This window comes from Pantherophis guttatus, chromosome 1 (assembly GCF_059756535.1).
Source record: "Pantherophis guttatus breed Tessera chromosome 1, ASM5975653v1, whole genome shotgun sequence".
Classification (NCBI taxonomy): domain Eukaryota; kingdom Metazoa; phylum Chordata; class Lepidosauria; order Squamata; family Colubridae; genus Pantherophis; species Pantherophis guttatus.
This window is the reverse complement of record NC_142063.1, coordinates 45,831,481-45,858,868: the sequence shown is the minus strand read 5'-3', so window position 1 is coordinate 45,858,868 and position 27,388 is coordinate 45,831,481. Positions and strand designations below refer to the sequence as shown.

Here is a 27,388-nt window from a genome sequence, read left to right as displayed (position 1 = left end):
TCTGTTCTCTCTAGTTTGTTCCAGATCCTATTGTCCTCCCCTTAATTACTTTTCAGTGTACTTCCTACAAGTTGTAAACTCCTGGAGTGTAGCTTCTCGATTGCAGTTTTGCATATTACATAAAGAGGAAAACTAATGACTGATGGAAGCATTCCAGTTATCTTCCAATACGACTTCAGAACATTCTCTGAAGGCCTGAGAGTGGAGTGAAGAATACCAATCATCAGACACAGTTCAGAATGATTGATAGATTCTTAGAAAGAGGACTGATTAGAGCAGGAGAACTTGCAGGATCAGGATACTGGGAATGGGTTGCTATCAGTTCTCCCCAGTTCTTGCAAACCAGTAGTGGAAATTTTGAGTAGTTCGGAGAACTAGTAAATACCACCTCTGCCTGGCCCCACCCCCAATCTGTTCGCTGCCTCCTGAGTCCCAGCTGATTGGCTAGAAGGAAAAAATCAGGGCTCACTTGACAAAGAAGAGGGAAAAAAAAACAAGACACCTTAGCTTTAAACTGAGAAGCCAAGAAGCCTCCCAACTGATTGGCTAGAACCAATCCGCTCCCTGTAAACCGCTCGGTGGTGGTAGACTGGTAATTGAGGCTAAGCTGCCTGAAAGCGGTTTCTGATGCTCTCGGTGGTGGCAGAGCAGCAAAAAACTGTTTAAACTCTTGCCATGGCGCTTCAAAGGGCCGCCCTACAGCTGTTCAGCAGTAAAAGGCAGTGTGGTGGTAGACCAGTGCGCTCCAAAAACAAATGGGTAGATCAGTATGCTCCAAGAACAAATGGGTAGACTGGTACGGTTCTGCAAGCAGTTAAAAGCCTGATAAACCAGTATCTCTGCTAAATCCTAAAGAATTGTTTGTCACATGACCATCAAACTACGCCCACAAAATAAGCCACACCCACAGAACCGGTAGTAAAAAAATTTAGAACCCACCCCTGGTTGGAAGGCTGGTCCAGACATTAAATAAGATCATGTACACCCAAGATTTTGATCTGGTGGAGCCAAGCCATCTACTGTTGTAGGTGGTAAAAACGTCTGAAGTCAAGGCACATTTCTGCCAGTGGTGAAATTCAAAATTTTTTACTACCGGTTCTGTGGGTATGGCTTGGTGGGTGTGATGTGGCTTGGTGGGCGTGGCAGGGGAAGGATACTGCAAAATCTCCATTCCCACCCTTTCCTCTGACTAAAATAAAACAAGTCTCAAGCATGTGAATGGTGACAATAGGATATGCAGTACACTGCCCATCAACTGGACCCTCCTTGCAAGAAAAAAGCACAGTTTGTTAGCTTACTTTATTGTCATTGCACCTCGTACAACAAAATTAAATGCCATCTTCAGTGTACATTATAATTATAAAAATAAAATACACACATCCTTCACATTCTATACAATTGAATTGAAAACTGATATTGCATTAATATTGCACTATACAGTATACAGAAGCTCACAATCTGGGGAAAATAGTTTTCCAAGCCTCATTGCAATCTACCCATTTTGAGTGCCTGTTTTGATAGTTCATACAGAATGTAAAATATTAAAAACAAACAAAATGACACATCTAAATACAGATAGATGTCCACACAACCAGTATAGACATCTAAACTCCAAATATCCAATCAGACAAGACCATCATAACTAGCTTGCAGAAGGCTAATAAGAAGGGTAACAGTCACATCTCTGCAAGACAGGTATTTCATAGCAATGGGACCACAATAGGGAAGGATGCGTGGACTACACCAATGGATCCATTGACCCTTGTATTCACATAGGATCCTGAGCATCTCTCTCTGCATGTTCACAGGACAGAACTGGGCAGATTCCCCCTGGTAAAGATGATACATGAGGTAACCTGGAGCCTAATCAAGTAGGCCTTTAAGCAGGCCTGTCAAACTGGCGGTCTGCGGAGATATGTCAACTGCAGGCCACGTCCACCCTGGCTCCGTAAAGGCAAAAAAAGTCACAATCTGGCCCATGACATGTTTGACACCCGTGACAAGTTTGACACCCATGCCTTTAAAGATCAAAACAGCCCTTTGCATGGGACTCAGAAGCTTATTAGCAACTAAGGCAGTGACTGCAATATAGATGTCATCTGCTAATAACTTAACCATTGCATTGAGTTTTGTGCCAACTGAATGGTATAATGGTAGCCTCTGAATAATTTTTGCCTCATGTAAAGCATGTTAAAGATGAATATAAAGTCATGAGTCCCAGTTGCCAGTATCTAGTCTAACTAGTTTAAAACCAATGCACCAGCCTCAGCTGAGCAAAGAGTTCCTGGCCACAACTTCTATCATTCTTATGGGGAGAACAAATCTGTCCAGAACTAATGTTGGAACAGTCATGGAACTAGAATAGTTCCAGATAAGACAGTCACTCCCGCTTGCTAGGACCGAGGCTTAGGTTATTTCTACTCATTCAGATTCTCACAGCTTCAAGAACTAGGTCTTACATCTCTGGTTTGGGATGGCAATGTAGAATTTAATCTCTCTCTCTCTCTCTCTTCCCCCGCCCTCTCTCTCTCTCTTCCCCTCTCTCCCTCCCTCCCTCCCTCCCCTTCTCTCTGCAATGAGAAGACATTGAACCCTCTGGTAACTAGGTATAAGGTGGTGATGCTTTCCAGTGGTTTAGAAAAATTCCCAAGTGCTTACAGGAAGCTACTGAGATACATTTCCACCTACCAGTGGTGAGACAACAGTTCTAGGCAACAGTAATATGCAGTTAAACCAGAAAGTGATCAATCTGATCATGGCCAAAAACTAAAGGTAATGTCCCCCATTTTCAGATCCACACATCATTTGCTCTGAGTTAAACTACTAATCACCAATATATGAGTAGGGATTAGTAGGCACATAATCTGGGACATGGAAACGATAAATTCCTAAGTAGCACTGGACCTCATTCCTAAGGTGTTCATCAGTGTTGAAATGCTTAAGCATTTATATTATAGCATAAAGGACTCTGGAACAGTAATGAGGTCTACTGCAAGATTTCTCTCAAAAAGTCTCACAACTGGTACGACTGCTGCTATATTTAACTTCTAGGTATATAAAAACTTCATTTGAGCTTCTTCCCCAGCTGTCCCTAAATAATGAGGAAATGTTGGCGTCTATCAGAAAAAGGGCCTTGTTTGAGGCAATGCAACCTCCCCCACAAAGCTCATTTGATGCTAACATTATGAACCTTGGAGCAACAAATCAAATTTTTGTCTTTATTTCTCAGGTATTTTAGGAACCATTTTGGTGTTAGAAGTTAACTGTTTTCATGATTCTTCACTATGATTTTATACTTTATAGCAATTACTATAGCTCTGTTCTACTGTTCCCTAAGAATGTTTTAATTCTGTTTTCTGATTTTAAAAAATATATTACTGTTGCTTTTATATTTACTTTTTTATAACATGGGTAGTACGAGTACTGGCTTACGGGATATGAGATTACTTCTTAATCTGTTCTCAGAATGAGTGTCAGGGTACCTTTTTAGGTGATAGAAGCTTGAGGACAAACGAACCAAGCTTCTGGCTTTCAATCACTACTCTCTCTGAAGTTGGTACCCTGTTTCCCCTAAAATAAAACATCCCTTGATAATAAGCCCAAACGGGCTTTTGAGTACATGCATTAAAATAACACACACACCCGAAAATAAGCCCTCTCTGAAAATAAGCTCTCCCGGAAAATATTTAAATACATGTGCAGCCGGTCCCCACCATTTCCTGTGGTTAGGGAGACAGAGCTGGAAATCAGGTAAAATGGCAAGAGGAGCCCCGTCTTGCTCCATGCACCCAAAAATAATAAGACATCCCCGAAAATAAGGCCAAGCACTTATTTCGGGGTTCAAAAAAATATAAGGCAGAGTCTTATTTTCGGAGAAACACGGGTATGACTGAAGGGCAGAACTTTTTTTCCAATAACAGCAGAGAATCAAACAGCTCCAGAAGTAGCATAAGAACAACTGCAGGGTTTCAAATTTGATCCTTTACAATGCCAAGACATTGTCTCACAGATAAACAGAGTGGAGCCTTGGAGATGTTGCTTTCCAATCATGGTCACTGGTTTTATTTTTAGCTCTAGCAACGTGCCAAAGATAGCTGTGTCAGTTCTCCATATTTAGTAACCGTGACCACAGCACATTGCAGTAAGCTCAGGGTCGTGCCTCTGGTGTCTTTCCATATTTCGGGTAAGTTACCCATCTATTAGTGAGTTCTAGTAATTAAAAAATAAATATTCTCTTATTTATATTTTCTGATGGAAGCAAAGACCCCTCTGGCAGTCTAATAGATTCCTTAAGTCATTTTGTGAAAGACTAGCATGGCTTTAATAGTTTTATTGCTTTAGCAGTTTTCAGAAAGCACAATAAGTAGATTAAATGTGAAAGGCAAAGGGATATTATTGAGGTGAACTGTGATTCAGTTTAGATTGGTTGACTTTTACAAATAGAAGTATTAAAGTTAGGCTAATATAAAAAGCAGATTACAGAATTATGCAACCAAGAATGAAGCACAATACCAGAGAAGCATTCCTGAGAATATTTGTCACAACTTGGACTCACATCGTGCTGTTGGAGCCAAAATTCTAGCTCAGGAAATGAACGTTGATTTGGAGCTTTTGGACTTAAATCCCTTCTCCACCATGAAGGTTACCATGTGATTTAGTTAACCACCTAGTTTTGTTCTATATGGTAGGAATAGCCCTAAGCAGTCCAGTGAGCAGATGCACCTCTAGTAACACTATGCATTGTGTTATTTCAGAGGGAGGAATGATGGAAATAATAAGACTTCGTGGTACAGTGAGATTTTTTTAAAAAGAGCTGGAATTCATAGAAGTAGGGGGAATGCCTTTTAGGAGTAGCTGGTGTCAGAAAAGAGTTTTTTGGCCAGCACTGATTAGGGAGAGCCTGTCTTCTGTGCTAGATAAACTCTTAAGCAGATGGTGCTGGCCACTACCAACTATTTTAGAGTTTAACTATTCAGATTGCAATCTATTTATGTTTTTCACTTTGTTAAGGACAGTGAAAATACAAAGGAGAATACAAAATGACATAGAGTAAAGAGTAGGGAGGAAACAGCCCTGAGTCAGGGTTCTCCAACTATTAATTTGCTATTGACAGGGTGACCGGACTTCCTGAGTCAAGGTCATTTCCATGCCCTGGTCAAAGTTGGTTACTGATTAAAGGTATGATAGAATTGATGTTAGCTCCACCCTGGCGATTTGAGGCATAGCACGAGACAGCTAGCATGCATTAAAAAATTCCATTATGAAGCTAAATCCCCGTCCAGTTAAACTGAGCTTCTTGAAAAAGCCGGCTTCTAGGAAAGGGTCACCATTTCCTCTTTTCTCTTCTGTATTTTTTTTGGAATAAGGCATTTTATTCGTCTTGTCTCCAGAGTGTGTGGGTGTTTTAGAAAATGTATTTGTCAGGCTAAATGTGAAAACAAAGGTCATGCAGTAGCTTTAGTGAAACTGGGTCTTAATTGTCACATAACAGTGAGCAAGCTTATAGATTTTACAAGAACACATATTCAGGATGGAATTTAAGGACCATCCACAAACAAAACCCAACCAATATGGGAGAGTGAGTTAAATATGATGAGATGATTTGTCATCTCATAAAAAAAAATAGAAATAGGGCAGATCTGTGATTTGCATAGTTGTGGCACCATCTTGAATTTTTGACCTGCCCCTCTTCCCTCCTGCAGACACCCAAGTTAAAATTTTAAATCAAGTTTAACAAGGAAATCCTTCCTTGTTAAATCCTTCCTTCCTTCCTTCCTTCCTTCCTTCCTTCCTTCCTCCTTCCTCCCTCCCTCCCTCCCTCCCTCCCCTCCCCTCCCCTTCCCTTTCTCCAGACATTCCTGTTATAACTGTACTTGGCCAAAAGCTGAATCAACCCTCTTTGGAATGGCTAAGGAAAAAGTAATTTACAGTATGTGTGGGCATACCCATAGTACCTGTTAGCAACTCTGTAAACAGTGGCATCCTTTCTGGTCTTGTACAGGATTCCAAGAACAAGATTAACATAAGGAGGTGCTGACAACTGCTATATGTATACCCACAAGTACCTGGATCATATTTCTCCCATCAAATTGGAGTCACTGCACAACTTCAGCAGTTAGGCTCAGGAAACCTCCAAAAAATCCCAGGGTTTAGACTGGACTGGGCAATTAAAAAAAAAAAGGTAACAGCAAACCATTGCTATACTGTTGCAAAAAAAAAATAATACCACCAATATAGACTGTCCACATATATAGTAAGTCTTTATTCAAGGGATACTTAGCTTTAAGTATTCTCCCCATTTAGGTGTCTTCTAATTTTCAACTTGTCATTCCCAGTCATTCCATAACTACATTATCTCTTCTCTCTAGAGAAGTTCCTAGTTTTTCTTTTCAAATAGGCATAGGAGAAGTCACAATACTTGTTTTCCAGACCAAATAATTTTGTGCTTTCTGCCAATTACTGGACTATTTTTGCTAAGCTATTCTCTTTCTTTTCATTGCAGAATGCTTTGTTCTGTTTAATCGTATCAAAGGTTGCTGAGGTATCATCAGTGTTCAGGATTTGTAGCTCCATTCCTGAGTGAAGTGAGATTTGAGCAATGGGATAAAATCTTTGTTCTGAGAAGGAGGGTTTAAACAAATTGATAGGAAGTGGAACAGAACAGTGTTGATTCTAGTAACACTGATCAAAACAATTTTGATTCTAGCTCATAAGTTTCATTTCAACTTCACAGCAAATTATTTGTGGCAAATGTCAAATTGTTATCTGTCACTGTAAATTTTATTTTTTAAACAGCACCAATGAAATGAGACACATCACCAATTTTTGCCATTTCTCCTGCTGTGAAGTGACCATTTCAGAACGAGACCATTATGCATCAATCTCTCTGATATAGTGAGACCAATCCCTGAATACTTTTCTTATTTCTCATCAGTATTGCACCTGGAAGGATCTCTTCTTGTGTTTGAAGACATCTTCAAACTGGTGGCATTCTACTGTGTCAGTAGGTAAGTTGGATAAATATTTTCCAGTCATGGTGCCATGTGATCTTGCAAATCTGCTTGTAAAAAATGAGTAGCCTGCAAAAAAAAAAAAAAAAAGGCTTCAAGAGGATGGTTGAGGTGGAATGGAGAACATGCTCCCTCAACCCACAAAGGAGGGAAGAGTGATGGAAAAAACCTGCTTGTCCACCTGCATAGAATTCCTTGTTTCCTGGGGCTGCCAACATAATGCCTAAGTAAAAGGAATCCTGATCTCAGAGCATAAAGATAATGTCTGTCTGTCTGTCTGTCTGTCTGTCTGTCTGTCTGTCTGTCTATCTATCTATCTATCTATCTATCTATCTATCTATCATCTATCTACTAAAATCCTTGTTGTTATGATTTTTAACTGGGTAAAACAGTGCATTATATGGCAACAACTTTTGAACCAAGATACTTCAAATGGGTTAACTTACAGAATTTATCCAAAATCCAGGACTCGTGACTCCCAAGGGAATGACATTTGGGGAAGTTGTGATTGTTTCTGTGCTACTAGCTGCTGTGGTTACATGATCTTCCTTTCCAATATTCTATGACAGTTTCCCAGCCAGTCTCACAATCTCTCACTGCCCCATCCAAAAGCAACTTATCTACCTGCTAGAAAGTGGGGGGAGGGAGGGAGGGAGGGAGGGAGGGAGGGAGGGAGGGAGGGAGGGAGGAAGGAAGGAAGGAAGGAAGGAAGGAAGGAAGGAAGGAAGGAAGGAAGGAAGGAAGGAAAGAAGGATTTCCAGTATTCCTTGCCAGATTCCCACAAAAAAGCTCAACAGGGAAGCCAAGTAAGGAGTCAGAATTCACTCTCGCTCCCACTGCTTATCCCAATATTTGAGTGGCTGCCACAAAAAAGGGGGACCTCAATTTATTCTCCAAAGCACCTGAAGACAGGACAAGAAGCAATGGATGGAAACCAATCAAGGAGAGAGCCATCATAGGAAAAATTTCCAGACAGTGAGAACAATTAGTCAGTGATTTGCCTTCAGAAGTTGTGGGTGCTCCATCACTGGAACTTTTTAAGAAGAGATTGGACAACCATTTGTCCAGAACGGTATAGAGACTCCTGTTTGTGCAGGGGGTTGGACTAGATGACCCACAAGGTCCTTTCCAATTCTTTGTTATTCTATTCTTCTTCTTCTTCTTCTTTTTTGCTTATCTTTGGTCATTCTTTTTCTCTCTTTAGATAAGGAAATGTCTCTGAAACAATGACCCAATGGGACATGACTTGTTGAGCAGTCTATAACATTGCAGCTGGCATAATTTGCACAGGAAAACAGAATAAGAAAATTCAATTTGTAGAATGTTATTTCAAGCTATGGACGGTGCAGTGTAGAAATTACATTTAGCAATGCTTTCTTGGTTAACTTAATTTTTTAAAAGCCTAGCCAAGCAGATCAGACAAATTTGGGATGATATTTTTCTATTCATAGGAAGTATTTTATTTGAAGGAGCATTCAGAATGGGCACCCTCTATCTGCAATCAATAATGTGAATCCAGCCCATTATATTCCATCCACTGAGAGCAATTCTGTATGCAGAACATATCTTTCTTTATAAAAAGTCCCCTTGTACCTTCTTTGTTTCTCCCCATCACCTGCTTTGCATTATAATTACATAAATCTTGAATATATGAAGTGCTACCAAAAAAAACCAGAGGGGAAAAATAGTTTGGCACAATCAATATCCAAAGTTACTGCTTTGAGACAATCTTGACATGAAATTATTATGTCTCTTTTTTTCCACTCATCATTATTAGGAAAACCTAAGGAAGAGATATTTTGAGGCCCCAAAGCCAAACCTATATTTGTGTGAGCAAAAGAAACAAGATGGTCACCTCAAGCAAAAGACTCTGAGAGGCAGCATTAAAGTAATAGGAGAAAAGAGTTGCCTCCTGCAGATGTTCTGGTGGTGATCTGGCAATTGAAAGAGGCGGTGGTGAGGCCTCTCCTCAAGAAGCCCTCCCTGGACCCGGCAGTATTGGTAACTATCGTCCTGTCTCCAACCTTCGCTTCATTGCGAAGGTTGTTGAGAGTGTGGTCGCATGACAGTTTCCACAATTCCTGGAGGAAACGTCGTATCTAGATCCATTCCAGTCGGGTTTCAGGCCTGGGCACAGCACGGAAACGGCATTGGTCACGTTGGTTGATGATCTCTGGAGGGCTCGGGACAGGGGTTGCTCCTCTGTTCTAGCCCTGTTAGACCTCTCAGCGGCTTTTGATACCATCGACCATGGTATCATGCTGCACCGGTTGGAAGAGTTAGGGATGGGGGGCACTGTGTTACGGTGGTTTTCCTCCTTTCTCTCTGACCGGTCGCAGTTTGTGTTGGCAGGGGGGCAGAGGTTGACCTCGAGACCTCTCATTTGTGGAGTGCCTCAGGGGTCAGTCCTCTCGCCCCTTCTGTTCAACATTTATGTGAAGCCGCTAGGTGAGATCATCCATGGCTTTGGGGTGAGATACCACCAGTACGCTGATGACACTCAGCCGTACATCTCTACCCCAGGCCACCCCAATGATGCCCTTGAAGTGATGTCTCAGTGCCTGGAGGCTGTGCGGATCTGGATGGGGAGGAACAGGCTCAAGCTCAACCCTTCCAAGACTGAATGGTGTGGTTCCCGGCATCCCAATATAGTCATCTGACTCCATCACTGACTATTCGGGGCGAGTCTTTGGCCCCCGTGGAGAGGGCATGCAATCTGGGTATGCAGCTGTCCTTGGAGGAACATCTGATGGCTGTGGCCAGGGGGACCTTTTGTCAGGTTCGCCTGATTCGCCAGTTGCGCCCCTTTCTTGATCGGGATTCCGTGTGCACAGTCACTCATGCCCTCGTCACCTCTCACCTGGACTACTGTAACGCTCTCTACATGGGGCTCCCCTTGAAGAGCACCCGGAGGCTCCAACTGGTCCAGAATGCGGCCACACGGGTAGTTACGGGAGCAACATGGCGCTCCCACATAACACCACTCCTGCGTGAGCTGCACTGGCTCCCAGTGGTCTTCCGGGTGCACTTCAAGGTGTTGGTTACCACCTTTAAAGGCTCCATGGCATAGGACCTAGTTACCTTCGAGACCGCCTGCTGCCACCGACGACCTCCCATCGACCTGTACGCTCCCACAGAGAGAGCCTCCTCGGGGTGCCATCAGCTAAACAATGTAGGCTGGTGACCCCCAGGTGGAGGGCCTTCTCTGGAATCAGCTGCCCCCAGAGATAAGGAGAATCCAAGACCTCGGTGCTTTCCACCACGCCCTTAAAACTTTCTAATTTCAGCAAGCCGGGCTGGCTTAACAAAGTCTTTTAATAATTTTAATTGGTTTTGTCTTTTTAAATTTGGGGCCAAACAGAGATATTTCTTTTAATTGTTTTTAATGTTTGTATTATATGTTTTTATCTGGCTGTACACCGCCCTGAGTCCTCAGGGAGAAGGGCGGTATATAAATTTGAAATAAAAAAAATTCACATGTTTACTGAAGAACTAATTATTTGAACATCAACTTCACTTTTGTAAATCAAATTGGAGGGAGCATGAACAAGTTCCTCATAATACTATAGGTCATTTTGACGGAACTCGTTTGATTTGTTCATGGAGATATTCGAATAAAACAGAATAACAAAATAACAGAGTTGGAAGAATAACAGAGTTGGAAGGGATCTTAGAAATCTTCTAGTCCAACCCTCTACTCAAGCAAGAAACCATACACCATTTAAACAAATGTTTGTCCAATTTCTTCTTAAAACCTCCAGTGTTGGAGCACTTACAACTTCTGGAGGCAAGTCATTACACTGATTAATTGTTCTCACTGTCAAGAAATTTCTCCTTAGTTGTAGGTTGGTTCTGTCCTTGATTAGTTTCCATCCATTGCTTCTTGTCCTGCCTTCAGGTGCTTTGGATAATAGCTTGGTTGCCTCCCCCTTCTTTGTGGCAATCCCTAAGATATTGGAACACTGCTGTCATATCACCCCTAATCCTTCTTTTCATTAAACATGATTAAATGTGTATATGAATATGAATATGAAAATGAAAAGGATCTCTTTTATTTCAGGAACCCCAAAATTGTTGTTACCTGACAATTTTATTTTATATATCCTCTCAGTAGGAGGGATATATAAAAATTATAATAATTAAATTATAAACCTTTTATAATTTTTTTTTAAAAAATAAGTAAAATGCTGCATATAATTAAGTGACTGCTGGATGTAAGTAGTCCAATTCTCCTAAATAGTCCTGAGAAAGTTTGTGGTAAGTGAGATTGCCTTGGATAGGATCACTTGCGAAATAAAATTTAATGTAGAGGATTTGGACTAATGTAAAACAAGTATCAGCAAAATGGAATGGGTGGGCGGATGGCAGTGGTGAGTTCATCTCTTAACCTTTTTTAGGATTTGCCAAGGCAAGCAGTTTGTTTAACCCTTGTCCAATTGCGTGACAAAAACGACTTCCTTTAATATAGAGAAGCTATAGCCAAGCTCTATTAGCATATATTAAATGAAACTTGCTGTTCCAAGCTGTTTTTAAAAAAAAAAAAAAAAAAAAAGAATGACCTCAGTCTGGGAATAAGAACAAAGAATCTTCATCAGTGGTTTCAGAATATTTTGCTGCATGGCCCTTTATAATAGCTAAATCTAACTTGTGTCCCTAATCTCCTGAAAGAACATGTATATATAGGCACTAATAGGTAGGAACACAGAGAACAAGTATAGAATTCCACACAATTTGGGAATACGATATATCCCAAGAAGCATATTAAACATGTGCATGTTGTACTACCATTCACCTGGTGGCTAAGACCTCTATGGCTGCATCTTGTGACATTTTAAGTGAGATAACTTTCTAGTGTGAATAGCAGGTTGCCGAATAAGCTGGACACCCTCTTTGTGGATATACATAGGTGATCAATGATAGCACCAGTCAGTTAATCAATGTATTTATTGTTTTAAAATAGCATCAGTCAATCTGTATTCTTTAGCTATACTGAATGAGAACTTTGGCAACTGCAGCCCCATTACATCTGGATTGCAACTGGTTGGCCTGATTAACTGCAGTCAGTGACGTCCTATGAAGAGCATGTACTTCAGAAGTCTTCCCCATTAATGCCTTTATAGTGCTCCCCAACCATCCAGAGCCTTTTCTCATTACTATTATATCAGCACAATAGTGGGTGGATAACTCTAGAAGACATTATGACCATTTCATCATTCCTGATTTATGTTCTTTCAGTATCACCAATCATTCTTGTGTTTATATTACACCTTCTTCATGCTTGATTGGCCCAGCAGTTGTAGAATGATGCTATACACTGTTATAAATTCCTAATAAGGAAATGTCAATTATCCCAAGTGGGGATCTTGAATAAGGACCCTTCCAAAGCGGTAACTAATTATGGCAGGAATATATCTTGGCAACATCTGTTTTTCTGCTCAGTTTCCATTATGTTGCCTTCAAATCATTGACAGCCCGAGAAAGCTATGAGAAAGGTTTAAATTGTTCTTAATTCTGCTTGCATTAAAGTTATGTTTTCTTATTATTCTGATTCTGTCTAAGGACAGGCTCTGGGTATACAAATGTGCAAACTTTGCCATGCATAACCTTGAAGTGAATCAAAGACTGGTAGTGACTGAGAAGAGGGGCAATAACGACAGCAAATGGGGCTAGCAATTTTTGTGCCATCTCGGGCCTGCAACAGAGCAGTATAGAAAGACTCTGAGACAGGGGTGAACAATTATAGCAACTTGACAACTTCAATTCCCTGAATTCCCGAGCCAGCCATTTTGGCTCAGGAATTCTGGGAATTGAAGTCTGAAGATTGTAAAGATGCCATAGTTGGCCACCTCTAAGTGCTATGTTTATAACAAAAAAAATTAATAAAAAAAGTTTTTTACATGACCACCCATGGTCTTATTTCTACACTCATATATACACACAGCTGTCACACTCTTCCTTTTTTGGTATAAACAATACCATGTGGTGCATAGAAAAGAAATAGGAAATAGTAATGCAGAGAGAAGTTAAGGGCAGTAGGAAGGACAAAGATAAGGAAAGAGGTAAAATTCCTTTATACCAAGAGTATCCACTACACCTCTTCACATTCTTCTTGTCCAGACAAAATATGCTTGTTCCCGCTATTTCCTACAAATTTATTTGCTGCCTTTTCCTCCTTTCTTCTTTCTCTTTTTATCATGGTTTTATCATATGTTCCCTTCCTATTGACCCTTTTACTCTTCCTTCATTTATGCAGATTATGGTTTGTTCCTCATGTATTGTCTCTGTATAAACAAATAACTTGTGACAATTAGAACAGTTAATCAATGGAAGGACTTGCCTCCAGAAGTTCTGGATGCTCCATCACTGGAAATTTTTAGGAAGAGATTGGACAACCATTTGTTTGGAATTCCTGCTTGAGCAGGGGGTTGGACTAGAAGACCTCCAAGGACACTTCCAACTCTGTTATTCTGCTGTACAAATCACTGTGCTTTTTTTGTACTGGTCTCTCAGTTTTGTTTTCCATCCACTTTGATTTAACACTCAGTCATTTGTGATCCAAGCCCTATAGCCACCTACACTTCATTATTCCTACTGCACTCAGCTAATTTTTATATTTCTCCCGAAACACTGAACTCTCACTTCCTTATAAGAAAAGGAAATGAGCAGAAACATGCCCATTACATCTTTTTTCACTTCTTTTGGCAAAAGTTATTATAAAAGGCATGTTCTGAATATACATCCTCATCCTCTTAAATCATCATCCATAAGCACTTCCTGCACATTTATCCACAAATACATTGAACATACAAGGCAAATTAACACATTCTTTTTTTTACTCCCTCCTAAATGTTACTCACTGAAACAATTCCCTAAGCATTCCACTGATTTTCATGCAGGTTTTATTTTCATCATGACTTTACCAAATTCAACAACCAACAACAACACCATATTCATGCAAAACATTTTCCCCCAAAATTCAAGTCTGTTCATTGCATCCTCTATGCATCGTATGCATCCTCTAAATCAACAGAAGTACAGCACATTTTCTTTCCCAAATTCATACATTCTAAATGACTGCTAAAGAACCAAAATCTGGTCTGCCTATCCATTAAAGTTGAAATATACTTCCAAAATTTGGCAATTGTCTCCTCATCTGCCTTTTATACTCTTTCACTCAGAAACCTGCAAAACGCCTTGATAAACACATTTGAGAAACTAATCCCCATGTAGTTCTTCCATTCAATTTTGTCACCTTTCCCTTTGAACAGGGGAGAAAAAAATAGCTTTCTTCCCATCATTAGACTCTGATGCAAACTTGGTGCATGTTAAACAGGTCAGACAGCCACTGCATCAAGAAAGGACTCTCAGATTTTCACATTTCTCTGGGTACTTTTTCTATATCTGAAGCTTATTCTTTTTCAATGCTCCAACTTTCTTTTCATCATTTCTTTTTCCTTACTAACTCTAATATTTGTCTCAATTCTGCTCTAATGATAACATACGGTATTAATAACAGAGAACAGTTGTAGCTCAGGGATGAAATGCGGGGGACCTTGGTGTTCTCTGAGCTTGCTTGTTTTCTTGGTAACATCATCAATGCTGATAACCTATTGTTATCATTCATAGAAATTTCTTAAAAAACACAAGTAAATTACAGCCTGATTCTATGTCAATGATGCCTCCGCTATTCTGTTCTAAGTAGGACCTCATATCTAGAGACCACTTTGCAAATTAATGTATTATTGCTCACAACCCAACAATCCAGAAATGTTTGGAATCCGGCAGCATCAAACCAAATAAACAAGAAACCAATAAATTGGTGATACAGGTAATCTACTGATACACACAGCAAACATTGTGTTGCTTTCTCATATTCTCCCCCCCCTCCTTTCGCTTTCCTTCTTTTTTTTATTCTCTAGAGATCTGCTTCCGTACACACTAAGATTGCCACAAGCAATATTGGAAGCCAATAGTGCCACGGAATTAGAAACCATCTCTGATTTGGGGACAGGTAAGATGTGTTGAAAACTGATACAATATACCTACAAATACACACCTCTTATTTTGTTAGTTTGATTTTGTTATATGATGCTACAGATTTCTGCAAGAAAAATACATTCCAGATTGCTATGGTCTGTTCCTTCTCCCCATTGTGGAAGTGCTTTATAGAAATGTGTGAAAGGCTATTGAGAACTATCTTCTATTTGAAGAGCCTTGGTGGCGCAGTAGTTAGAATGCAGTACTGCAGGCTACTTCTGCTGACTGATGGCTGCCAGCAGTTTGACAGTTCAAATCTCACCAGGCTCAAGGTTGACTCAGCCTTCCATCCTTCTGAGGTCAGTAAAATGAGGACTCAGATTGTTGGGGGCAATACGCTGACTCTGTAAACCACTTAGAGAGTGATGTAAAGCACTGTGAAGCGGTATATAAGTCTAAGTGTTATTGCAATTCTATTGCTATTGAAGGAATCTTCTCCTTTGATACATTGTCCAATTCAGGTCTGATTTAAACAGCCATTAAAGGGGATAACAGGAGCCTTGTATGTTTCAATCAACTGTAAATAATGGGACAGGAGATGAAAAAAGAAAATCAGAACATTTTATTTCTGCTATTATTCTCAGCAGCGTTAGTGTACTTTATTGCAAATCTGAGTTCTATTTTCTTTTCTGATAATGTTTAAGGAACATTTTAGCATGGTGAGGGTGATGGTTTGTTCTCCAAGCTTGGGGGTTGGTTTACATTTTAGCATGGTGTTTCTCAACCTTGGCAACTTTAAAATGGCTGAACTCAGCTCCCAGAATTGTTTAGGTAGCATACTGGCTAAGGAATTCTGGGAACTGAAATCCACACATCTTAAAAGAGCCAAAGCTGGGAAACACTGCATTAGCACAACATTCTGCTTATGGCTCATGTAAAGAAATTCTAAATTGTGGACATTAGTCATTTTTGTTGCTTCACTTTGTTCATCGTTTATTGGTGGATAAATGGCAGAATCAAAAGGCATTGGGCAACTTTCTGCAATCAGAAATCTGTACCAACTTCCCCCACACATTTATGGGAAGACACAAATCTGAAAAAAAAACCCAGGATTTTTCTGGCTGATGCTTACAACATTGTTAGTTACATAAAAAGAAACAACAGAGGTTTCTTTTTACAATTATATACTGTACATTAGGAGAAGCTGTATTTAAATGCTCCTTATGTGAGGGAATGAAACTAATTTTAGACATTTCTTTTTTTTAAAAAAATCATTAAAACAGATGAAGCAGAATACTTTAGATTTATTCTGATCCACACTATTCAATGCACCCAGCCCTCAACAAGATGCCTTGAACATTTGATGGGATTGTAATGTTCTCATGCCATGCTGTCTAGAAGTACTAGAAGCTGTTGTCCCAAAATTATAAGTAGGAAAATCTAATTTGGTGTTTTCATATATTGAATTGGGCTCAGAGACATAAGGCAACCAATGACAATCGCCTCCAGCATGGAAATAATATGACTAGACTGACTTTTCACTGTCACTAATTAGGGGCAGTTACCAAGTTGTCTTCAAACACAGCTTCACACAGAGGATATGTCAATTGGCTAATTACATTTTGACAGATTTAAACTCATGTAATTGAAGGGAAGAAATGGATAGGAAGGATTTTTTAAAAAATTTGGAGTATAAATATTGCTACTGGGGCCTAAGAAGAGCTCACTTAGATCTGTCTGACTTGATAACATCCAAATTAGAATTCTACCTAAGGGATGGAGAAACACGTGGTTGTCCAGCTGTTGCTATTCTACAATTTCTGTTAACACTAGCCAGCATGAGGTATGATGAAAGATGTTGAGAATAGTAGTTTAGCACAGGGGTCTCCAACCTTGGCAATTTTAAGACTTGTAGACTTCAACTCCTAGAATTCCTCAGCCAGCTTTGCTTTGGTTGGAGATCTCTGGTTTAGCAAACATCTGGATGGACTCACATTCCTTACCTCTGAAGTAGAAGAGCACCCAACATTCTAAGATTGTCCCAGGGTCACCTCAGCTCTGGGTACAGACAATTTGCTCTTCTTCACAAAGATACATACAGAACTCAGTGATATCATCACCTATCTAAGAGGGCCAGGGAAAATGGTAGAAAACATGCAAATTTCTATCAAAAATTTGAAATACAAGACCAGAAGGAATTCTAGAAGGAATTCAGTACATCCAGCTCAATCCCACTGTTTTAATACTGCTTTCATATGGAAGCATTATTCATTTCTGAGAATATATACTTATCTTTGTGTTTCTAGGTCTATTCTTACTTATTTTAAATAAAATAAGTGCAGTGTATTTGAGAAAAGGGATGAATAAACGGGTTCAGATTTCACCTGCACTGCAATTTCACTGGAATTGCGAGTGTCTAATTCCTTGGGATTCATCAACTCATCTATAATATGAGATTAATATGTTCTGCCACATATAATTTTTCTCACAGTAAAGAATATGCCAAAGTGATTTAGATCAGAACTCCCGAATCCCCGGGCCACAGACCATCATCGGTCCATGGTCTGCCAGGTACTGGACCGCGCAAGCAAACGAAGCCCCATCTGCATACACACGGGATCCAGGCAATGCACGAAACCATGCCCCCCAGGCCATGGAAAAACCGCCCTCCATGGACCTGGTCCCTGGCGCTCAAAAGGTTGGGGGCCACTAGTTTAGATTATTAAAATAATATGCACACTAGTCTATGAGCCCTTGGAAATACTTTTTCAATTACAGAGTAAATTTGTCTTGTACCAAATATATTAGCCAGGTAAACTTAATATTGTTTAGACTGACCAGCAGTTGCTTCCTAATATTTTAGGAAGGAACCTGGAAATACCCAGGACTAAACCTTGAACTTTCTGTTTGCAAAGCATGTGCTGTCTTATTAAGCTATAATACTAAACCTTCCTTTTAAAAAAGTTGTAATAAATAAGGGCATAACTAGACTGTAGTCCATCATATTTTTTAGGAAATCTAACCAACATAAAGAGGAGGTAACAATAGGTAGTGTGGCCATAGTTTCTTTCCTAAAAAGGAAAGATTTTATAATCTAAAACACTCACTTATTGCCAATTTCCACTTCCTCTGGAATCATAGGAGGTGGAATTCCCCATTTTGCACTGATCTTCCAAACTGATATATACATTGTCCTACAGACAACTTGTATTACCAGTTCCTTCCACAGTGAATGTGGTTTCTATCAAAACGTCATTGCTAAATTGTTGGGTTTTAGATTGCTCTCATTGAGATGAGACTGACAGTGCTTTTGTTTTTCAGTTTCGGTCTAGATTTTAACAGAATTTGTGTTTGTAGGACCTGGTTTAAAAAAAAAATAGCAAACACAAGAAATAAACAAATACAGTCAAAAATGTGCCTAGGAAGAATATGAAATGTAACAAAGTTTTGCTTAGTACATTTCTGAAAAGAATTGATAAAACATTCACAGTACCAAATACTAGATTTTTAAATTTTAGAGTTATATTCCACTTTTCCTCAGATCAAGGTTGAATATAAAATTCCATCCCCCATTTTTTTCCCTACAAAAAGTAGTTTTGTCTATGCAATAGTGATTAGGTGAAAATTGGTCTATATGATACCATGATTGTAATGGATGTGAACATAAGTCTCCCCAGTCCTAGTCCAATATCATAACTCTAGGTTTTGTTGGCTCTTGAACCTTAGTAAGTCAACCTTACGTGCAGCAAACATTTCTGAATTTCACCAAAGATGTCATCTATAACTCTAATTTGTTCAGTTCCTGCTGAATATTATGAAGAGGTTGAAGCCCTACTAAGCAGGTATATACAAAAGTATGAAGGCTATTGCTTAACGCATTGTAAGCCGCCCTGAGTCTCCGGAAAAGGGAGGCATATAAATCGAACCAATAAATAAAGATAAGCTATCAACAGGACGTGGTGTAATTGTTCTCATTCAATTTAGAGTCTGTTGAATACTCTGCCTAAACTTGGGAAACAAACTTAAAAAATACTGTACTTTCACCACTTTTATTCTAAGCAAAAGATCTGAAGCAAGCCCTATTCACAGTTAGGAATTCTTCTCCTTTGCAGGATTCATTGTCATGTATGCAGGTAGTAGGCAATTTTCCTATATTCCCCAAAATAATAGCCCCTCTACAGAGTTGTTGTTGTTGTTAGTTGCGAAGTCATGTCCAACCAATCGCGACCCCATGGACAACATTCCTCCAGGCCTTCCTGTCCTCTACCATCCTCTGGAGTCCATTTAAGCTCACGCCGACTGCTTCAGTGACTCCATCCACCCACCTCGTTCTCTGCCATCCCCTTCTTCTTTTGCCCTCAATCTTTCCCAGCATTAGGCTCTTCTCCAGTGAGTCCTTCCTTAAGGTGACCAGATTTTAACATTGGTAAAGAGGGACATTGTGGGCGTGGCTTATTTTGTGGGCGTGGCTAGCTGGTCATGTGACCGGGTGGCCATGGCTATGTGTATAGGGTAAGGTGAACAGATTTTAACATTGGTAAGAAGGAAACCATTGTGGGCGTGGCTTATTGTGTGGGTGTGGCTTGGAGGCCATGTGACTGGGTGGGCATGGCTAGCTGGTCATGTGACCCGGTGGCCATGGCTATGTGTATAGGGACTACTCAGAGGGCTGAAAAGTCATTTCTGACAGGTCCTCACACTTTTGACTGGTCCTCACACTTATGACCATCCTCACATTTATGCCCGTGCAGCATTCTTAACAACCATGTCACTCATTTCACAACTGCTTCTCTTCACCATGATGACAAGATAGGGCAAAAATGTAAAATGTGAGGACAGTCGTAAGTTCAAGGACTGGTCAAAAGTGTGAGGACCAGTCAAAAATAACTTTTTCAGCCCTCTGAGTAGTCCATATGCACAAAAGGACTAACCAGAGGGCTGAAAAAAGTCATTTCTGACAGGTCCTCGCACTTTTGACTGGTCCTCACACTTATGACCATCCTCACATTTATGCCCGTGCAGCATTCTTAACAACCATGTCACTCATTTCACAACTGCTTCTCTTCACCATGATGACAAGATAGGGCAAAAATGTAAAATGTGAGGACAGTCGTAAGTTCAAGGACTGGTCAAAAGTGTGAGGACCAGTCAAAAATAACTTTTTCAGCCCTCTGAGTAATCCATATGCATAAAAGGATACACTAATAAAGAGGGATGAAGGAAGGGAAGGGAAATTAGAGTAGGAGTGACGGTAAGAGAGGGAGGAAGAGAGGAGGAGAAGGAGAAAGGAAGAGGAAATAGGGAGGAGAAGAAGAGGGTGGGGGGAAGAGAAAGTAAGAAGGAAAGAAAAGAGAGGTGGTAGGTTTGAGGAGAAAGATTGCTGTACAATAAAAAAGATGAAAGGGAAGAAAGCCAACCCCAAGCAAATATAAAGATATTAAGATTAAGAATGAATTGTTAAACTTTAAAGAATAAAAGAGAACAAATATGAATAAATAGCAATAATTAGAAACACACATACAAACATACAATGTATTTTCTTTGAACAGAATATTTGGCTGGTTCACAAATTTAAACAGTGTTTAGTCATTTCAATTAAATTTACAATTTCTATATTTCCTTTTTGCCATATTTATTCCTCATCTATTTTTAAAAAAAAACAATATTACCCTTCATCCTCATCTCTAATCTTAATCAAATTCAATTTTTCCCTTCTGTTCTATATTATACCCCTTCCCATTGTCATCTATTTTTATATCCATCCTCACATTGGTTAATTATGTAATTATGTAATACAGTTGTTTAATACAAATTCAACATTTTAATATAAATCAATTAGTTATATAACTATCTTTTTTGTATATTAATCAATATGAACATGAATATTCCAATTATTTCCATGCAATCCAATTTCTTACAAATCAATTAATTATATTTGCCAATAATAATAAACCAAATAATTTCCCCCATATATTCCTCCAAACCACAACCTAACCATTTCTGCTTTCAATACAGTATACAATTAATAGTATCTCAATTATTACAATTCCCTAGTTAAAAAGAGCTTTTTTTTCTTTTGTGTTTTAAAATCTTGAATCTAAAATCTTGAATTTAAAATCTCTTTTGCCCTAAATAATTTCCCATTGTTTGCACCTACCTTTTTTGGTGAGGAAAAGGAAAATGAATCTGCTGCCTAATTTTCCAGCGTTGCAAGCAAACAGCAAAGCCAACAGCCTGTTTTACTTTCAGTTTTGTTTTGAGCTTGGTTTGCACAAAGAGAAAAAAAAAACTGCTGAGCAATTTAGCAAGAGCAGAGCCCTGCGCAAATCAGCTGAGAGGGGGAAGCCAAGCTAATCAATGTAGGGCGGCCCTTTGAAGCCCCGCGGCAAGAGTTTAAACAGGTTTTTTCCCTCTAGCCATCAGCGGGGACTCAGGAGGCAGCCGGGACTCAGGAGGCAGAATGAAAAATCGGGACTTTTTTAAAACGCCGCGGGACGCGGGACAAATTGCTCAAAAGCGGGACTGTCCCGCCAAAAGCGGGACGTCTGGTCACCTTATCCTTCCTTCTCATTAGGTGGCCAAAGTATTTCAGTTTCATCTTCAGGACCTGGCCTCAGGGTTGATCTCTAGGACTGACCAGTTTGATCACCTTGCAGTCCAAGGGACTCGCAGGAGTCTTCTCCAGCACCATAGTTCAAAGGCCTCAATTCTTTGGCACTCAGCCTTTCTTATGGATTTCTGTATAGATTACTCTACAAAATAAGAGTAAGTAATCTCTGTTTCATTTAGGAATAGAAACCCATATGGCCTATATGTGATACTTAGGCCAATAGTTTTATATAAGTTATGGTTGTAACTGTATACAGTGTTGTGAACTATATCTACTGCAAAATATTGCCACCCATGTCCACGTTCAGCTTGGAAGACATTTTACCAGTTAACAGATAGATGTAAAGTTGGATTATAATGTAGAAATTGAAACAACATCAAATGTGCTGGCTTTATCTTCTGAAAATGTTCAGCATTGTCTGTGTATCTGTGAGCGTGATCTCTCATCTATGAGAGCATGAGCATGATCTCTCATCATCTACAGAGAGGACTACAATCTAGGTCAGAATCTTAGCAGCTGTCTGCATGATATTTTTTTCTAATTCTCAGTTGTTTAGTGAAGTGACTTATTACTATTAATGGTATTTTAGTATTTTTTCTAAATGAAGGTACACAGGAAAACTGGGGGAGTGAATTCTTCCATTAAAGAATTGTAAACTCACTTTCAGTTCTCTAAACAACCCCCTGCATTGAGCATAGGTTGTTCTATACCTCTATTTGGTGGTAAAATTGTATTAGTGGATTTTCAGATTCTGGTATAAAATAAAATAGACTCTGGGGCATGAAATCTATCATGGGTAGCATTACAAGAGCCATTCTAATGCAGAAAGCATTTTGGATACAGGGAATTCTGTTTTGCTGTATTCAGTTAGACAGCTCAGGCAATTTTTCTGAGTACATCACCAGTTTGCTTCATAGACATCGTAAAATTCTTGTAAATTGAAATAGACTCTTCTGTACTTGTAACACAACTCTATACAATTGTCCATACCAGTAATGGGTTTCAATTTAGTTTACTACCGGTTTGCTCATGCATGTGCGCTCATGCACATGTGCGATGCTTCTGTGCAGAAGCATCTGGACGGGTGGGTGGAGGCTCCTGCCGCCGCCACTACCAGTTCGCCTGATCCGGGGTGAACTGGTAACAACCCACCACTGGTCCATACATGTAAAACATGTTAGTATATGTAATTTATACAAAGTGATCTCTGTTAGGAGAAACTTTTGATTTCTAAAGAATGGTAATATGGTTTTTCAGACCAAACCAAGACGTTATATCAAGCTGCAATCTCTCTTCATCGTACTGCCCTCCCAGCCCCCTATTCAAGGGTTAGATTGGGGTGGTAGCAGTGGTGGATTGTCCCCGGTTCGCACCGGTTCTATAGAACCGGTAGTAAAACCGGTGGGAGGCTCCGCCTACTGACCCCGATATCATGAAAATGCTTCTGCGCATGCACAGAAGAATGCACGCGCAGCCCCGCTGCGAACTGGTAGTAAAGGTAAGGAGAACCCACCCCTGGGTGGTAGCATTGGCATACTTAAAGCAAGCTTGCACAACATATGGCTCACTGGCATTTTTTGAAACAATACATCCATTATTGGTAAATCAAATGTTGTCACCACCAATGAGAATCTGCCAATACTGTCCCAAAAGATATGCTGGCAAGTGCCTTCCGGCCTCCTGACACCACTAGCTCCAATGCTGCTGCCACATTGCTAATCACTGAACAGCTAATCCATTATGACTTAAAATTATTTTTAAGTGATCAACGTAGCCCTTTCACTCTATGAGTTGTGTAGGCTTGCTTATTATAAACATGGAGGAGACCCCAACAGTGTATTGGGAAGTAGACATGGGCAGAGTTGTCTCTGGTGTGGTTTTTCTTCATAATTTGAACTTGACGTAGTTTATTAACTATCTTAACTACTTATTTTGCCCACCACAATAGAGCGATTTGGTTTTTAGCGAGGGTGGAATGCTTTCCTTTTTACATGTCATTTTAGGGCATCTTTGTAAAACTTACTGATAATGCAAGGCTGAAGAGGCTGATAAGAGCTGGTCACTCAGGAAACCTCTCCCTGCATCAATTAGGTAATCCCTGTAAATAGAATCATAGTCTTACCATTACAATAAACTACTATGCAGGAGAACTTTGAATCTTACTTTCATGAGTTCTTCATGCAGAAACCTTTACACTTTTTATTTCTTTTGCTTGTTTCATATTATTTGAGAGAGCATAGAACCCTTCCAGGTGCAAAGTCATGCAAACATTTTGGAAGCCTAGGACTCCATGCAACAAAGCTTTCCTAGTTTCATACAGTGGTAATGGCTATTCTTAGCCCCATTAACTCATCTTCTTTGCCTCTTCTTATAGACCATCCTCCTTTCAAATGTTGAATTTACAACCAGTTGTGTGTACATTTATTAAACTGTTAATAAACCCTCCACTCCAGAATCAGCTAAACTATTGCTAAAAGGGAAGTATAATCATCTGAAACCAAACAGAGATGTCTTCAAGAGCCCAAGGATGCACAGCTTTGCAATACCGTCATCAGATTTTGCCATATACAAATTGTTGAAAGAGCTAATTTCATATTTGTATTCTATCATAGCCGATGAATAAAAAATTGTTAGAAGTATATTCTGCAACATTGTTCCATATCCTTCTGTATCAAATATGCTTTGGGCACTGCATTTCCTTAATTATATTCTCAAACACATAGGTAAAAGCATTCAGAAAGTAGTCCGAAGTGCATTTCCTGGGGTCCAAGGAATTTTTTTTTAGAATCACATAGTTGAAAGGAAATTCAAATAATCTGGTCTTTGTTGGTAAAAGCAAAAGTCTCGTAAATCTTCCCTGATAAATGGACACCGAACCACTTATTAATCATATATAAAACACAATCTTTCAGGTAGAAATGAATCTATGTTTGACCTGTCTCATAAATCTTCAAATAATATTTCTTGCATAATATTTCCATATTCATTTGTAGATTAACACTCTACCATTAAAAAGGAAGCAATTTATGCTATGAGTTGGCCTGATGGCACCGTTTGAAATAGAATTGAGTAATAAGGTTCCAAATGGCTTTGAAAGCACAGCTACCAACATGCTCACTAAAATTAAGGTGACAAATGACTTTGGAAATAATGGATCTCATCCTATCCAGGAAATTTACATTGAGAAAAATGCTGGCTATCCCTAAATATTCATGAAGGCTATTCACTTCCTTTCCTCCTACAATATCATTACACTACTTATCTTAATTTACATTAATTGGATTAGTTTGAAACACTGTGATATATTAATGTACAGGTGGAGACAGAATAATTCTATTTTTTAAGCAACATTGTGCAAGTAGTGTTAAAACATCATTGCTTTTGGTTGGCTATTATTGTGGATACGCTTATTTATTCACAGGTTTCTGGAACTCTTCTTTACATCAAAGACAAGGAAAAAGGCTTCTCCATTCTGTGAAAGACCCTGCTTACATCACAGCTCAGGCAAAAAAAGGAAAGAACCCCAGCCAGCCTTTTGCAAGCGGCACGAACAATTGTTCATGTGAAACTGAGCTGGCAATAGGAAGTGACAAGCTGTGGTTTGTAAATCCTATTTTTATAGAGGAGAGCAGCTATCAATTTCCCCCACATGTTTCTCCTTCAGAGATCTTCAAGGAGAGTCCTTCTGGTGGTAGAAACCTTGTGACAAAACCTCCAAAGAAATCTCCTACTCGACGTCCTCCCCCTCCTCCTCCCCCTCATTCTCTTCCTCCTCCTTCTCTTCCTCCTCCTTCTCTTCCTCCTCCTCCTCTTCCTCCTCCTCCTCCTCCTCCTCCACCACCACCACCACCACCACCTCTATTGTCCTTTCATGCTGGGAAACAAGCCAAAACATCTTCTATGACCCCTTCCAAAGAGGATCAATTCCATAATTTGGAGAAAACCAAAAAGGAGATGAAAACTGAAATTAGCAAAGACAAGGAAGATAGCAGACAAGAGCTCTTTTTGCCTCATAGCCTTCCATCTACAAATTCAAAGAAGATTCCTCCATCCATTCCGCCAAGGCGATGTTCATCTGAGAGAACTTCAGGAAACTCTTGCTTTGATAAAAGTCAGAAATGTTCACGGTCAGAAGAACAACAAGTAGAAAAACAGAATAGGAGGAATGAAACTTTGACTAACGATCACCAGGGTGATAAAGCTCCAGATGTATTGGTGGAAGTGACAGAGAAATCTGCCTCAAATGCTCAAAATGTGACACCTGATGGAGAGGACAAGAAGGAACTTACGGAGCAGCAGCAGAATTTATCATCTGGAAAACCCTCCCAGCCTCCCATCCCACCACTGAGAAAGAAGAGGTTCTTTAAACAATCATCATCTACCAGCTCTTTTTCTTTGGAGCACAAGAACATTGAAGAGTCAGAAGTTCAAGAAGAAAATAAACAAAGAGTAGAAAAAACTTCCTCTGTTTCCAAAAAGGAAACAAAATCTCATCTTAAGCTTGTCAGAATATCAGATTGTGAACGTTCAAGTGATTCATTGCATTCTCCTGTAGGCAATGCAAGGGCTCAAATGTCTGCCTCTGAGCCAGATTCTTATTCTACAAGCAGCACTGAAGATGAATTTGAATTGAGGACCAGTCCTACAGTGAAGAAGACCCATTCTATGATTTTAGGCAGGGCCAAGCGTCGTCTGTCCATGGTCAGCCTAAGCAATGTCTTCACAGCATTTCTCTCTTCTGACCGAAAGCTCCAGAAGAAGATTGTGGAACTGGCCCAGGATAAAGACTCTTACTTTGGCAACTTGGTGCAGGACTATAAAGTCTACAGTCTGGAGATGATGGCAAAGCAGATCTCCAGCACAGAAATGCTACAAGAGATTCGCTTAATGATGACACAATTGAAAAGTTACTTAATTCAAAGTACCGAGCTGAAATCTTTAATGGACCAGACAGTTCACACAGATGAGAAGCTAGGTGAGTGTTCACATTTCTATGGCAGTTTTGATCTATAAGCAAGAATGGCATACAGTTTCATTGCATATGGACTAGAGTAATAGGAGATATAGTCATTATCATCTAGTGGTTCTCTAGATCCAACCCAACCTGTGATGGAGTCTTGCCCCCAACAGAGCATTAAGAGTATGCTTCTGTTGTTCCTTCCCTTTTCAGAATGGTATTTTAGAAAATGGGATGGAGAAAAAAATCACTTGCCCTGAGTTAAAGAATATGTTTTTATTTCTGAACCCCATTCCCTGCATCTCAGCATACATCTACAGCTGATAGTTACCCTTAATTTTAAAACACTTTGAATTATATGCACTCAACAAAAATAATCATCAACTTAACAGGATGAACATGGAGATAATGTAGAGACAGGTATCGATCAAAGTTGATTCCTTTTTCCAACTATACTTTTTCCCATAGTCCTTTTTCTTCTTTTTATTTCACATGGGGATAAACTAGGGTACATGTGGTAAATTAACAATATGAATGCAAACAAGGACATGCTTGGTGGGCAGAATATATAAGGAGAAAGTAGGTTTCTGAAAAATTGGTTATTTTTTTTAATTTTTTGATCCTCGGCTTAGTTTTGGGTAAATATTCCCAGGATTAGGACAGAAAAGAAGATGCAAAGCATCTTTTGTTAAGTCTGATAAATGGCCACTATTCAGTGGTAGATTTCACACACACAGTTATCCACAGATTTTTTAAAAAAACATGTTTCAAAACAACAGCTGATTGTGGGTGACTTGGAAGTAAATGTGTCCATTTCTTTTATAATATCCTGTT

At 39.6% G+C, this 27,388-nt stretch overlaps 1 protein-coding gene across 1 annotated transcript in view; it reads left to right on the top strand.

The window, feature by feature from the left end:
• RIN3 (Ras and Rab interactor 3) overlaps positions 1-27,388 on the top strand; it is a 97,527-nt gene that overhangs the window by 46,391 nt on the left and 23,748 nt on the right. The window contains exons 4-6 of the mRNA XM_034418359.3: positions 6,935-7,007; positions 14,930-15,021; positions 25,019-26,572. Of these exons, the coding sequence (XP_034274250.2) occupies positions 6,935-7,007; positions 14,930-15,021; positions 25,019-26,572 (1,719 nt within the window). The remainder of the gene's footprint in view (positions 1-6,934; positions 7,008-14,929; positions 15,022-25,018; positions 26,573-27,388) is intronic.